Source organism: Schistocerca piceifrons, chromosome 3, assembly GCF_021461385.2.
Source record: "Schistocerca piceifrons isolate TAMUIC-IGC-003096 chromosome 3, iqSchPice1.1, whole genome shotgun sequence".
NCBI classification, from domain to species: Eukaryota; Metazoa; Arthropoda; class Insecta; order Orthoptera; family Acrididae; genus Schistocerca; species Schistocerca piceifrons.
Genome location: NC_060140.1, coordinates 368,073,637 through 368,088,970, shown reverse-complemented (window position 1 = coordinate 368,088,970; position 15,334 = coordinate 368,073,637). Strand labels below are relative to the sequence as shown.

The 15,334-nt window shown below is 44.0% G+C and overlaps 1 protein-coding gene across 1 annotated transcript in view; it reads right to left on the bottom strand.

Moving 5' to 3' along the window:
- Window positions 1-1,922: 1,922 nt before the first annotated feature.
- The window catches only part of LOC124788663 (protein gooseberry-neuro-like), a 123,577-nt gene continuing 110,165 nt past the window's right edge, over window positions 1,923-15,334 (bottom strand). The window contains exons 5-6 of the mRNA XM_047255939.1: window positions 9,456-9,600; window positions 1,923-1,948 (exon numbers count right to left, since the gene is read on the bottom strand). Of these exons, the coding sequence (XP_047111895.1) occupies window positions 1,923-1,948; window positions 9,456-9,600 (171 nt within the window). The remainder of the gene's footprint in view (window positions 1,949-9,455; window positions 9,601-15,334) is intronic.

The following is a 15,334-nucleotide window of genomic DNA, read 5'->3' as shown; positions in this document are numbered from 1 at the left end:
TACCTCGATCATGATGTGGCGTTTATCGATGTGCATGTGCTCTTTTTAATGATAGACTATGGGACAATTCTCAGAAACGGCGTATGTACAGTAGTAGTACAACTGCTGTAATACTGCGAAGCAGGAATGCAAAATAAAGATTTTGGTAGCTGCATGTTGATATTTTAATTACTAGCAGTTCTACACAGATGGTTCATTTTCGAAGGCACAGTGATGCTCTCTAGCCAATTTAGAGCGTCGCAGTCTCACTTTCAGTGTTAATACAAGCAGTTAGAGTCTATAAGGGACGTGGAACATTTCTTTCGGGAGCTGCTGGACTGGGGAATTGGTGTTATTAGAGTGGGGACGATGAATTTACTCGGCGTCGCTGACTCATAGCACGGCGGGCTGAGGACAGAGACGCCACCTCTACAACTACGCCGGCGCCTGTTCAGTGGGACGAGGCAGTCGCACAGCTACTGTGGCTGCGGTCTCGACGCGGAATCGTTTAGCGTCCCGTCCCACGCCGTGCCGGCTGAGGTTTGCGTCACCCATTGGCAAATTACCGGGCGCGGAATGCACGGCCGGCGTCTGCTGCGTGGTTTTCTGTTCCCCGTAAGCGGCACACTAGGCTGCCAGCCTGTGGTTAAACAGCAGGATACCGTTTCGGCAGATTAGAGTGCGCTCGCTTGTCAGCTTTCACGTGCTGCAGGCGGACTCCGGCTCATTCCGGCAGGCACGACCTTGCTCACGTAGTACACCCGGGGCTCCTGCCCGAGCGTACTACACAGAAGCGTGCAAATACCTTGCTCACTGACGTTACCCATTAGGAATATTTTCATAATCATCATCTTCTGACCAAGTATGACGAGTCCATGCTACATCGAACTGCCGCACTACGTCGGTCACGGGATCTCCTACACGATATTAAGAGGTATCCCACGACTTGTGTCACTTCAGTGTAACAATTTGTTGTGCCATAAGAATTCAGTCGGTTCAGACTATTCTGTATTTCGTCTTAATAAAAATTTTGCGTTACCACCAGATAGAGGTTTGTAATAAAATAGAAGAGTATGAATTTCCTCGGAGAGTGATTATGGAAATCGAGTGTGTTTTGTATCACACTGGTGGTACAGTTCGTACTTCAGTCTGCCATGAAATCCCAGTTAGTGGTACGGCCGTTTTCGCCGGAGTGTGTTTCCTGTGGAGCCATTACCAGAGAGCCGCGAGCTGGCGATAGCCGAGTTGTGTAAGCGTGGCGTGGCTCCTGAGGACGGCGAGCGGCGGCCATCGGACCAGGTGGCGGGCTCCGAGCCAGATGGCCTGCTCGGCGATAAATCACCAGCACTCCCACTGCCGGCGCTTAATTAAATATCGGGGGAACCCGTAGCCACGTCACGCTACATCTACTCGTGACTGAGAACCGAACTGCAAGCCTGGCTGAGTTTGGTGTTAGTAATAGCTGAACCCCTCCCCCTAAACTGCCCTCCTAAAAACTAGCTGCAACTTTCCATATGATCCCTGGCACTACATATAATACCAAAACATGTGTGAGATACAATCAAATTAATTTGACTTCGAAATTTTGAAAGCAGATTTTCATAAGAAACACAAATTTTCTTTTAAAAGTATTTTTACAGTGCATGTTCTTCAGCTGTACCTCGTCTGAATTTATTTGGAACCACCTAAGACACTAGAAGAACGCTGAAATATTTCCTTCCCTAAAACAATTGGATTCCTTTCCGTATGAGTGTCCATCAATGAGCACATATTTGCAGGCTGAAGTCTCTAACAGAATCGTTAAAAATATTCCTCTCCAGGACACGAGTGATAACACCGTCCATACTTACAGTTTAAGTGCTTCCACATTCCCTGTACCAAACAGGATTCCATTCTTTTCCAGCTCTTATCCTTTTTCTTGCCATAGCTGTCACTATGAAAATCTATCCTGTTCTTCCTACTCTGAGGCCTGAAAGCAAAGCATAGACTCATAGCAACTGGTTGCTAACCAAAACGTCGCAAGTCTGGCTGTGGGGCTACCACATTTCCGCTTCCAGACCAGTCTTGTATTTTCTGTTGGGCCTTTGCAAGTTCCTTATCATACTGCAAGGCAGCAGAAGAAGGTAGTTCATCACGGTTAGGACGCACAGTCGTCTTGCGCCTTCAAAACTCTTGACTGTATTCTGGTCGTATGTGAAGTATGTTAGCGGCAAGAAACAATCAATGCCTTCTCTGCGCGATAACAATGGAGATACTATCGAAGACAGTGCTGCCAAAGCAGAGTTACTAAATCCAGTCTTCCGAAATGCCTTCATAAAAGAAGACGAAGTAAATATTCCAGAATTCGAGTCGAGAACAGCTGCCAACATGAGTAACGAAGAAGTAAATATCCTCGGAGTAGTGAAGCAACTTAAATCACTTAATATAAGTAAGTCTTCTGGTCCAGACTGTATACCAATTAGGTTCCTTTCGGAGTATGCTGATGCATTAGCTCCATACTTAACAACATATACAACCGTTCGCTCAACGAAAGATCCGTACCCAAAGACTGGAAAGTTACACAGGTCACACCAACATTCAAGAAAGGTATTAGGAGTAATCCACTAAATTACAGGCTCATATCGTTAACGTCGATATGTAGCAGGATTTTAGAACATATATTGTGTTCGAACATAATGATTTACCTCGAAGAAAACGGTCTACTGACACACAGTCAACACGGGTTTAGAAAACATCGTTCTTGTGAAACACAACTCGCTCTTTATTCACATGAAGTGTTGAGTGCTATTGACAAGAGATTTCAGATCGATTCCGTATTTCTGGATTTCCGGAAGGCTTTTGACGGTGTACCACACAAGCGGCTCGTAGTGAAATTGCGTGCTTATGGAACATCGTCTCAGTTATGTGACTGGATCTGTGATTTCTTGTCAGAGAGGTCACAGTTCGTTGTAATTGACGGAAAGTCATCGAGTAAAACAGAAGTGATTTCTGGCGCTCTCCAACGTATTATTATAGGCCTTTTGCTGTTCCTTATCTAGCCGCGCGGGATTAGCCGAGCGGTCTAGGGCGCTGCAGTCATAGACTGTGCGGCTGGTCCCGGCGGAGGTTCGAGTCCTCCCTCCGGCATGGGTGTGTATGTTTGTTCTTAGGATAATTTAGGTTAAGTAGTGTGTAAGCTTAGGGGCTGATGACCTTAGCAGTTAAGTCCCATAAGACTTCACACACATTTGAACATATTTTGGTTCCGTATCTATACAAACGATTTGGGAGACAATTTGAGCAGCCGTCTTCGGTTGTTTGCAGATGACGCTGTCGTTTATCGAGTAATAAAGTCATCAGAAGATCAAAACAAACTGCAAAACGATTTAGAAGAAATATCAGAATGGTGTGAAAAGTGGCAGTGGACCTTAAATAACGAAAAGTGTGGGGTCATCCACATGAGTGCTAAAAGGAACGCGTTAAACTTCGGTTACACGATAAATCAGTCTAATCTAAAAGCCGTAAATTCAACTAAATACCTAGGTATTTCAATTACGAACAATTTAAATTGGGAGGAACACATAGAAAATGTTGTGGGGAAGGCTAACCAAAGACTGCGTTTCATTGGCAGGACACTTAGAAAATGTAACAGACCTACTAAGGAGACTGCCTACACTACACTTGTCCGTCCTCTTTCAGGATACTGTTGCGCGGTGTGGGATCCTTACCATATAGGACTGTCTGAGTACATCGAAAAAGTTCACAGAAAGGCAGCACGTTTTGTATTATCGCGAAACATGGGAGAGAGTGTCACAGAAATGATACAGGATTTGGGATGGACATCATTAAAAGAAAGGCGTTTTTCGTTGAGATGGAATCTTCTCACGAAACTCCAATCACCAACTTTCTCCTTCGAATGCGAAAATATTTTGTTGACACCGACGTACATAGGGAGGAACGATCACAAAGATAAAATAAGGGAAATCAGAGCACGTACGGAAAGATATAGGTGTTCATTCTTCCCACACGCTATACGAGATTGGAATAATAGAGAATTGTGAAGGTGGTTCGATGAACCCTCTGCCAGGCACTTAAATGTGATTTGCAGAATATCCATGTAGATGTAGATGTAGATGTATGTGTAGATGTAGATGTATTCACCTGTAACCCTCGCACGAGATCCTTATTAGCTACTAACAGGCGAGCCAGCTGGACCAAGATTTTTTCGGGATGTGTTACTCCTTTATCATTAAAGCATGGTTTCCCCATGTGGAGTCCAGGCTCAGAGGTAGGAGAGATGTAAGAAGATCAGTAAAAAGATGGATATGCCGTAAAAGGATGCTATGCCTGATAGTGAGTAGAAAGAAGAAGGTCTTACAGTATTAGTGGGAAAAATTGCCTTGATCACCTGGACTAAATCTACCGCTTTAGCTCGAGGGCGCCAACGCACGCTTGTTCGGTGACACTCTACTTGACTATACCCTGTTCGTTATCCTGGTACAGGAAAAAATTTTCATGGAAAATATTATGGCCTGAAAATGCAGCAGTAATGGTTACGTTAATTTCAAATTCTCTCCGCAGTGCCTGGAAGACACCCACGGGGTTTGTCAACAACTTAAACGGAAAGGCTTTCCTTCAGCCTGCGCAATGCCAACTCACCTTCGCGAGGTTTGAGAGGTATATCATACGTATACCTGTTTAGTGTTGATGACGGCAAGGAGTACGTTGTGTTGAACAAAATTCATTGACATAAAGGTCTTCTGAGTGTGGCACCGCGTCATAATGTAAAAAAAAAAATAGACTGGAGAAACCAACGTTTCGGTCACGATTACAGTAGCCTTCTTCTGGGTTGCCTACACCTGGGAGAAGGACACTGTAACCGCGACCGAAACGTTGGTTTCTCCAGTATAGTGTTATACGTTATGATGCAGTACAATACCTAGGAAACTTTTACGTCAAGTCATTCTGGTCGTGGAAGCCTACGTAGTTATAAATGCACTGATATGAATTGAATAGATCGGTAATACGAAGTAACATGAAATGATCTCAGTAAAAATCGTTCAGGTATGCCGAAGCAGAGTGAGAACCTGATGCCAACGTCAGCGAGGCTAAATTTTTTAGTTCGTCACAGAGCAGCGCTCAAATAGTGCAATGGTTAAGGTGACTGTTCGCAAAAAGCAGGGAATGCGGGTGCGAGTCCCCTCCTGCATACATTTTCAATGGTCTCTACATATTCGTCGTAAGTTTGATTTCCTGGTGACTAAGAGATAACAGAAGGATCAAACCTGTTACCAGCGTACAGTATGCTTCTATCATAGCAACAAGGAAGAGTCTGAGGTCAGCGTCCACGGCGTCACATTAGTTTCATTTCACAAGACACTACGGTGACGACACCAGCGTAAAGTCTGGTTATTATGAATGGCACGCCACCGTTTCTCCTCTTCATGAGACCTAACAATACTGACGAAAATTTATTTCATCATGAGGATTCAAACTGCTACGAATCGAACGCCACGACACGGAGGCTAGAGAGGGTTCTGCACGGTGGAAACACCATGGCTGCTGTATGAAAAAATATTTTTTTTAGACTAGTGTCGCTATAGTCGTAATTTTGTCGATGTGTTAAACGTCGATGTAGCCTCAAGGTGTATATCTGGCAGTTATACTAACATTTAACTCGTTGATTAGTTAGAACGAAGAAGTTGACCTTCTGAATGGCAGCTGAGTTTATAAAATAAATAAGTGGAAGATGATATCCATAACGAAGTTAAACCTAAAACTTCGCTTAAATACCTTGCGGGTGCATTACGAAGTGATTCAAAATTGGGTGAACAAGTGAAATCGGTAGATAGCGAGCAGATGACTCAGATTTGTTGGTAGGATTCTCATAACGTGCATCCAGTAATGAAGAAAGGTACCATTGTTCTTGATAAAGGATTTTGTCAACATCATTTTTCAAGAACAACGGTACCTCTCTTCCAATGACGACCATTCCAAAGATCGTCTCTGGAAGAAAGGTACCGTTGTTCTTGAAAAATCGTGTTGAGAAAACTGTAAGCACTTGAAGTTAAAAGAACCCAATCGGGTGCTGTTCTTCAGTGACAGTATCGTGCTAGATTGTTTAGCTAAAAGCTGACTGGAGGAGGTTTTAGACAGCGAAACGTATTTGGCGAGGCTTATTACACGGAAAATAATTCATACTGTTTCAGTCACTGTGTTTACGTCGAGTTCAAAATGGTTCAAATGGCTCTGAGCACTATGGGACTTAACATCTGTGGTCATCAGTCCCCTAGAACTTAGAACTACTTAAACCTAACTAACCTAAGGACTAACCTAACTAACCTGCCCGAGGCAGGATTCGAACCTGCGACCGTAGCGGTCACACGGTTCCAGACTGAAGCGCCTAGAACCGCACAGCCACATCGGCCAGCTAACGTCGAGTTCCCAAAGCGGATTTCGTAAATGTACACAATATCGTTTCTGGCTGGTTATATAACCACTCTAAAATCGATTCTAGCTGCCGGTTTTCCACTTCCACAATCGATTTTCGCTCCCATATAAACGCACAACCGATTTTGAAACGTGCTTGGGTTGTCAGCTCACGTCTTGTTTTCGAAATATTCGCCTAACGGACGGAAAGAGTTACTGTGCTGTAAATTAGAAGCAGAAATATTAGACTAAGCATGAAGCTGTCTATCTCTAATATTTAAATGAAGAGAAACAGCGATTGTACTAACTAAATCAGAAACTGGGACAGCTGTTTTCCAGATGCCATATTTAACTGGGCAAGGGAATCCGCTTCAGTCCTTAACATATAAACACGAGAGCGTAAAAAGCCTTCCGAAATTAGGTTTTCGTCTTTTGGAAGATGTGTCGCATGTAAACGTAGCTTGTGTAAACTATAAATTGCGAATTTCTGTGAGTGTTTCAAACCTTTCGGTTAACGCTTTTATGTGCCGCTGTCACATTGCCCGAAGTTGTCGTTGTCGTCCTGTGACTAGGGCCTGCCGCCGGGTAGACCGTTCGGCGGGTGCACGTCTTTCGATTTGAGGCCACTTCGGCGACTTGCTCGTCGATGGGAGTGAAATGATGATGATTAGGACAACACAACATCCAGTGTGTGGTAGAAAATCTCCGGCCCAGCTGGGAATCGAACCCGGGCCCTTAGGATTGACATTCTGTCGCGCTGACCACTCAGCTACCGGGGGCGGATATTACGCGAAGTTATCTTCCTACAAATAGTGCAATATCGAAGTTATATGAAATATCCTTGTTGCATCACAAAAAACAATTTCGTAGCACATTAGTTTAAATAGCAGAACCACTAAAATAGTATTTTTAGTTTCACTAAGATTTGATCCATTGTGGTGTCTGACTCGTTTGTTTCAATCGTAGTACACGAATTGTCATGCTAACGTCACTATTTCACACGCTTGATTGATGCCAGAATTTAATTCGTGCTGTGAGATTAGTATGAATGAAAATTCATCAGATAGCAGTATCCTGCAAGGCTGTTTATGCTTTCACTTACGTGGCATATGGCAACGAGTCGAAGTTGCTGGAGGCGTACTTCTTCGCATGAAATCAAACTTCTTGACTTCGTCCACTCACAAGCAAACCACCAAGCAAACGACCACCCATCAGTCTAACTTAGACCTTGGGCTGTCTACTGACCGGGCTATCACAGCTAACGTCACTAAGAGAAGTAGTCGTCGCGAAGCAAAGTGTACATTTTCAGTGTTTTATTTTAGCTCCAATGTTTTTATGACGTCATTGTTAAATAGAAGCTAACTTAACAGATACCACATTGGATATCTTAGTAGTGATAAGGCACATTTTTCGTGGCTTTCGTTTTGTAAAGCTGCAAGCTACGAACCTTTTGTTGCAACTTCGCATTAAAGATTTTTCGAAACTCGCCGATTTTGGATCGATTTATGGTACGGACTTGTCGAGGAATTTCACACAGCAGATGAAAATGTTGCATTTTCATCTGATTTTATTTTTCTGAGATTTTGAACATGTTGCTATGCAGCATCACTGATACACACTGCAGTGACTAGGACGCACCTTGTTTGTGATTTTTCTCGTCGTTTGTTGAATTCCTGTATCCAGTTCAAAACAGCTAACCGTAAAACAATGTTCTCAAATACGTGACGCATTTCACAATAAACGTCCTTTGTTGACAGTTCCTTGAACCACAAAATTCGCACATCTGCGTGCTGTTCCAATCTAGTACACTTTCTGTGGCGTCATCTGCCATCTGGCGCTGGTGGCACTGTTGGTCTGGGAATACTGTATATCAGTTATCTTCCACCTGATACGTGCTGCCACGTTTGAGAAGCACGCGGGTGTGGTATGCGGCTACACTGTCTGACGTTTCTGACTTATTTATTGCCTCACCTTCGTGCAATGCGTAGCGAGCTCGTGGAAATAGGCAGGGGACGTTATTTCGTGACTCTGAGAAGAGAGAGTAAAGTCGTATGGCGCTGTTCTTTTGGGGGCCCAAAGGATTGAGTCAGCCGGATAATTGAAAAGATTTCCTCTGTTTACGCTCTTTGAGCCTTACCTTTACAAATTGTGTGTTGTGTCATAGGTGTAAATGTTGAGGGTGCCTTGCTAGGTCAGTGCGTGTGTAGTTTTAATATCCTGTTTTTGTTATTGATGAGAGAAGGTAGACAGACAGCCTGCTCTTATCGAACAGTCGCTGAATTTCAACATCCAGACAAGCCACTGTACAATGTATGCCAGAGGATACATCATACCATTATAGTCGATTAGCAATTCTATTCCATTCATGAATTCAGCGAGTGGAAAACGACTGTCTGTTGCGTCTGTTAACTACCTGACCTTACTCTTATCATCCGTAAATGAGGTATACAGTCGCGCGGTCTGAGGCTCCTAGCCACGGTTGGCGCGGCTCCCCCCGTCGGAAATTCGAGTCGTTCCTCGGGCATGGGCGTGTGTGTGTTGTCCTTAGCATAAGTTAGTTTAATTTACATTAAGTAGTGTGTAAGCCTAGGCACCGATGACCTCAGAAGTTTGGTCCCATAGGTACTTACCACAATTTTTTTTTTTTTTTTTGAGATATGCAATCGTGGGAGTAGAATGGTCGCAGCCTTCTTCAACAGAAGGTTTTCTAAATTGACACTACAGGGGTTTCGCGAGAACATCTTTCTAGGATTTTCACTTAAGTTCCCCGAGCACTTCTGTCACACATTCCTGTGGGCATCTGTCAATCTACTCGATGTTTACCTTTTGAGCCCCATTCGACGGCGAACCACAAACAAGCGTCACTCCCCGAGACGCTTTTAGTACTGAATCCAGAATATCGGTGCAAAACCTGTTGATCAGGAACGTTACACCACCACTTCTCTTCCTATAGCCGACCAAATACTGGCGGTGAAAATTTCTTGTTCTAAGAAGATTAGAGGCGGCTAGGTATAAGCCGAGGACCACAGCACAAGCGTAAGTTAGAGGCAAGCAGACGAGAGACGTACCTGGAGGCGGCGCGGTGGTGGAGGCGGCGAAGGAGTCCGGGGGCAGCAGGTACTGCGGCGCGGGGTAGCCGGCCGGCAGGGCGTACCCCGCCGCGCTGCTCGACAGCTGCTTCCGCAGGCGCGCGCGCCGGTTGCTGAACCACACCTGCGACACACACAGCACCGGCATCACTACCTACCCACTAGCGCTGAAGTCCTGCTACTTGAGGGAGTCCTCACTCATAGTGCAGGAACAGATGACGTCACATCAGAGCATGCACAGTCGAAAACAAGACAGCTCCACCTCTTCGCCGAGTTGATCTTAGCATTGCTGACCACGGTTGCAGCACTCGACACTGGTTTCTAGTCACGGAGAGAGCACTACAAACATTGTTCCGTTAGTTTTATTTGCATACAAGCACGAAGAGATACGGCGTAACTTTCGGCCGATTTCGGCTCGGATTCAAAGAGAAATGGCTTAATTGTAGCGCCGTATTTACAGTGTGCTGTGGTACATTATTACATGACAACCGGCCGCCACTGCTGTGGACAATTCCATCGTGAAAGATGATAACAGTAGTGAAACTTCCTGGCAGATTAAAACTGTGTGCTGGACCGAGACTCGAACACGGAACCTTTGCCTTTTGCGGACAACTGCTCTACCAACTGAGCTACCCAAGCACGACTCACGCCCCGTCCTCACAGCTTTACTTCTGCCAGTACCTCGTCTCCTACCTTCCAAACTTAACAGAAGCTCTCCTGCGAACCTTGCAGAACTAGCACCCCTGAAAGAAAGGATATTGCGGAGACATGGCTTAGCCACAGCCTGGGGGATGTTTCCAGAATGAGATTTTCACTCTGCAGCGGAGTGTGCGCTGATATGAAACTTCCTGGCAGATTAAAACTGTGTGCCGGACCGAGACTCGAACTCGGGACCTTTGCCTTTCGCGGGCAAGTGCTCTACCAACTGAGCTACCCAAGCTCGACTCACGCCCCGTCCTCACAGCTTCTGTTAAGTCTGGAAGATAGGAGACGAGGTACTGGCAGAAGTAAAGCTGTGAGGACGGGGCGTGAGTCATGCTTCGGTAGCTCAGATGGTAGAGCACTTGCCCGCGAAAGGCAAAGGTCCCGAGTTCGAGTCTCGGTCGGGCACACAGTTTTAATCTGCCAGGGAGTTTCGTATCAGCGCACACTCCGCTGCAGAGTGAAAATCTCATTCTGACAACAGTAGTGTTCACAGGGCTGCATGCATATGGTCCTGGTTCGACAAATATTCAGGTCCGCGACCGCACCTAGACGGTCCTGCTCAATTACCTGATCTTACTCCCATAGAAAATCGTGGGAGACTGTTTGGAATAGAAGGTGAAATGTAGCAATTAACATACCCGCGGTTAGGTAGCTGTACAGGATCTAATTTTCAAAGCCGCGCGGGATTAGTCGAGTGGTCTGAGGCGCTGTAGTCATGGACTGTGCGGCTGGTCCCGCCGGAGGTTCGAGTCCTCCCTCGGGCATGGGTGAGTGTGTGTGTTTGTCCTTAGGATAATTTAGGTTAAGTAGTGTGTAAGCTTAGGGACTGATGATATTAGCAGTTAAGTCCCATAAGATTTCACACACATTTGAGCATTTTTCTAAATTTCAATGAGTGGTTTGAGATGCATATGGCGTGTACAATAACATATCGTTATGTTTGCTTGTTTCGGTGGTTACTGTGTACGTCAGGTAAAGAGATTTTTCTCCAGCCTGGAATTGATGGGGCGGGTTTTTCACTAACACTCCTAAATGGGTTGTTACCGGAGCGTACAAGGCTGGGTTAAAGGTAGAGTAATTTCCCCATGATTGCCGTTGCAGACGAAGTTCTTACAGTTCTGCTTGGAGGTAACACCTTACACAAGAGCTGTAAACAGGAGCAGATAACAGCCAATGAGAATACATCCTGCTCCTAATCCCGATTGGCTGACGGGCCTATACAGTGTGTTTCAAAGTATTTCAATCGTCTGGGGTTTATAGATCACGTTATCGAGAACAATTTTTGTTAGAGATAAAATGTGCGCTCATGATTCCGCGCTACACTAGGCGTCTTTTTTTAATGGTTATGCCTTTAAGAAGCGGCGGGGCATAGGCAGTCCGCAGCGTACATATGCCTTTTGTGTTACTTATAACCCAGTCTTCCACTTCCTATGAAACTGGGTAGGCCGAGCATAATTAAAGTTCCTGATTTGCCTCTAAAATATCTTTCTCTGGTTAGTGACACTCATTCTTAAGGTTGTCTTGTTGTAAAACACTTTATCAATTTGCTGTGTTGGGTAGCATGCAACACACATGGTCTATGGACCACACTAGTTCGGTGAAATCTCGTTGTCCCAGGGCCGGTGAATTGTGAAGGACGCCTAGCGACGCTGGAAAACATAATGAACATTCTGTTCCTAGCAAAAGTTCGCCATTCAGTGATCTATCACCACTGGACGTCTGATGCAAAGACTATGAAATACTCTGTGTGATAAATAATTTCGTGCAGCTGTTTGGGGCCCGGGAAAGCGAAGGATCTGCCAGCAATGCTTGTGGGGTGTAGAGGTCGTGTGCCCTATAAGCCAGAGGTGGTGTTATCACGGTGTAATTCTGAAGTGAGGAGTAAGTGATCCTACATGGATGAGTGAGAAAATCGAAACTGTGTTCTCCAGTGCGGTCATCGAATTTTGCTTAGGCACTTTCCTCGTTTTTACGTGAGGGTATTATGGATTGATGAGCGTGGACTTGTTCGTTAAAAAGAGGCCACAGAGCTGTGCGTGGATACGTTAGCTAGTTGGAGGTGGTGTTTGGGAGAAGCTGATACGAAATAAATTTTATTAGTTGCCGCGCAAATTGGATAGTGATATTTTTATGTGAATCTTTCTATTTACTTTTAAGTATATTTCTGTTGTGTTGCTGAGGTGATTATCATCGGGAATTACTATCAGGGCGAGTCAATAAATAACTCGTGAACTAGGGTAGAGACATCAGAGCCGTGTATACCAGCCTGAAATTTATTTTCTTTTCCATCATGTCCTGCTGTAAACTTAAACACTTATCCCATCGTTCTACAAGGTTCTGAAAACCTGCAGCATATAATTTTTGTGGCAGCGTTCGCTTTTAACGAGTGACCTCTTGGGATAGAAAGAATTTATTTCGTTCCTTAAACTGCCGCAACCCACAAGACAGATATGTCGTGGGGGTAGCGAAATACTCCTAGAAGGGAAACAATGTGCCATCACTGGATAACCAGTGCGGAGAGGAATCTTCTTCTTTGTGACTTTTTCTTGTCCTTTGCTGAATTCCTGTAGCCCACAGAACACATCTGTCTATGAAATAAAATTCCAAGCGCTTATGGGACGAATTTTGCTACGGACGTGCTCTGCGGACAGTCCCTCGACTAACAACTAGTTGGCTACACATTCCCAGCACATTTGCCATTTTGGCAGATTATTAATCACTGGTCGGGGAATATTGCGTATCGGCTACCTTACAAGCTTCATTTACTGCCACTTTCTGGATTTAACCAGTCATAGCGGAAAGGTAACTGCCTTAGAGCCACTCGCGATCATTCACATCAAGTTATAAAAATATTACGCGATAAAAGCGTAGAGATGAAATCAGATACTGGATTGTAAGGTTTACGCAGGGCCAGATATAAACTCAGATCACAATTTAGTAGTGATGATGAGTGAGCTGAAGTAAAAGAGATCAGTAAGGGAGAATCGATATGGGAGGAACTGGGATGCGGAAGTACTAAGGCTACAGATACAGCAATAAGGCTCAATAGGCAGTTAGTTGAAAAGGAATGGACATCTATAACAAGGGCTATCACAGAAGTCGGAAAGAAATACGTAGGTACAAGGAAAGTAGCTGCGAAGAAGCCATGGGATACAGAAGAAAGACTTCAGCTGATCGGCGAACGAAGGAAGTACAAAAATGTTCAGGAAATTCCGGAATACAGAAAGACAAGTCACTTGGGAATGAAATAAATAGGAAGTGCAGGGAAGCTAAGGCGAAGTGGTAGAATCAAAAATGTGAAGAAATCTAAAAAGAAATGGCTGTCGAAGGACCGGCTCAGCATATAGAAAAGTCAAAACAACCTTCGGTAAAATCAAGAGCAATGGCAATAACATTAAGAGTGCAATGGAGATTCCACTATTAAATGCAGAGGAGACAGAGGATAGGAAGAAAGAGTACACTGAAGGCCATGAGGGGGTAGACTTGTCTGACGACGTGATAGAAGGAGACACAGGAGCCGATATAGAAGAAGCAGAGGATCTAGTATTAGAATCAGCATTTAAAAGAGCTTTGAAAGACTTAAGATCAAATAAGGCAGAACGCATGGATAAAATTTCATCCGAATTTCTAAAAGCTTTGGGGGAAGTGGAAACAGAAGGAATAGTCACGTTGGTGTGTAGAATGTATGAGACTGACAGCATACCATCAGACTTTCAGAAACACATCATCCACACAATTCAGAAGACTGGAAGAGCCGACAAGTGCGAGAATTATCGCACAATCAGCTTAACAGGATCTTCTCAACAGCTTAACAGCGTCTGCTGAATGGAATTGACAGTCTACTGAGTATAGAAAATGAACTGAGAGTAAATCGAAGAAAGACGAAAGTAATGAGAAGTAGCAGAACTGAGAACGGCAAGAAATTTCAAATCAAGATTGGCCATCAGGAAGTAGATGAAGTTAAGGAATTCTGCTACTTAGGGAGCAAAATAACCCATGACGGACGGAGCAGAAAAGACATAAAAAGCAGACTAGCTCTGGCAAAAAGGGCCTTCCTGACCAAGAGAAGTCTGCTAGTACAAAACATAGTAATTTGAGGAAGAAATTTATGAGAATTTAGGTTTGAGCACAGCATTGTAGTGAAACACGGACTGTGGGAAAACGGATAAGAAGACAAACGAAGCGTTTGAGATATGGAGCTACAGACGAATGTTGAAAATAAGATGGACACATAGGGTATGGAATGAGGAGGTTCCCTGGTGAATCGCCGAGGAAAGAAATATATGGAAAAATTGAGAGGAAGGGACAGGATGATAGGACATCTTTTAAGAAATAATAGAATAACTTCCATGTACTAGAGGGAGCTGCAGAGAGTAAAAACTGTAGAGGAAAACAGAGATTGGAATTGGAATACATACGGGAAATATTTGAGGATGTACGTTGCAAGTGCTGCTCTCTGAGATGAAGAGGTTGGCACGGGAGTGGAACTCATGGCGCGCCGCATCAAACCACTCAGAAGGCTGATGACTAAATAATAATAATAATAATAATAATAATAATAATAATAACGCGGAAGATGTTTACAGGTGGCGTCAGTGGCGATGGAAGCAAAGCCATCGCGATAAAAGGCGTGAAGGATGGGGCGCGGCTCTATCTGCGTTAAACTACTTAAAAATTTGTAACACGTAATAAAAAAGATTGAGTGACGTTTATAAAAATTACGAAAGTGGGTAATTAAAATGTAAGGTATTGATAAAGCCTGAGTCGTAATACAAATTCCATCTTTCACAAATAGAATTTATAAAAATACTGGAAGTGGATAGTTAAAACGTAAAATATCAATAAAGCCCGACTGCTAAAACAAATTCTCCCTTTCACAAATATAATAACATATTAGTGGACATCCGGAAAAGGCTAACCTAGGAAACTAAAGAACTGTGATAGTAAAATAGCTATAGGAATAATGGTTATCTGTTTAAACAGCTAAAATTTGATAAAGCACCCTTGTGTCGAAGATCTGCTTGCGAATTCAAGGTAGAACCAGGATATCTTATTACAGCACGGTAAATATCTACTTTTGCTAAAATGTTAAGGGTATCGCTCTTGCTTTCCAAATGAAGAATCTGCATAGTCTTCCAGTTGTCGGTAATAAG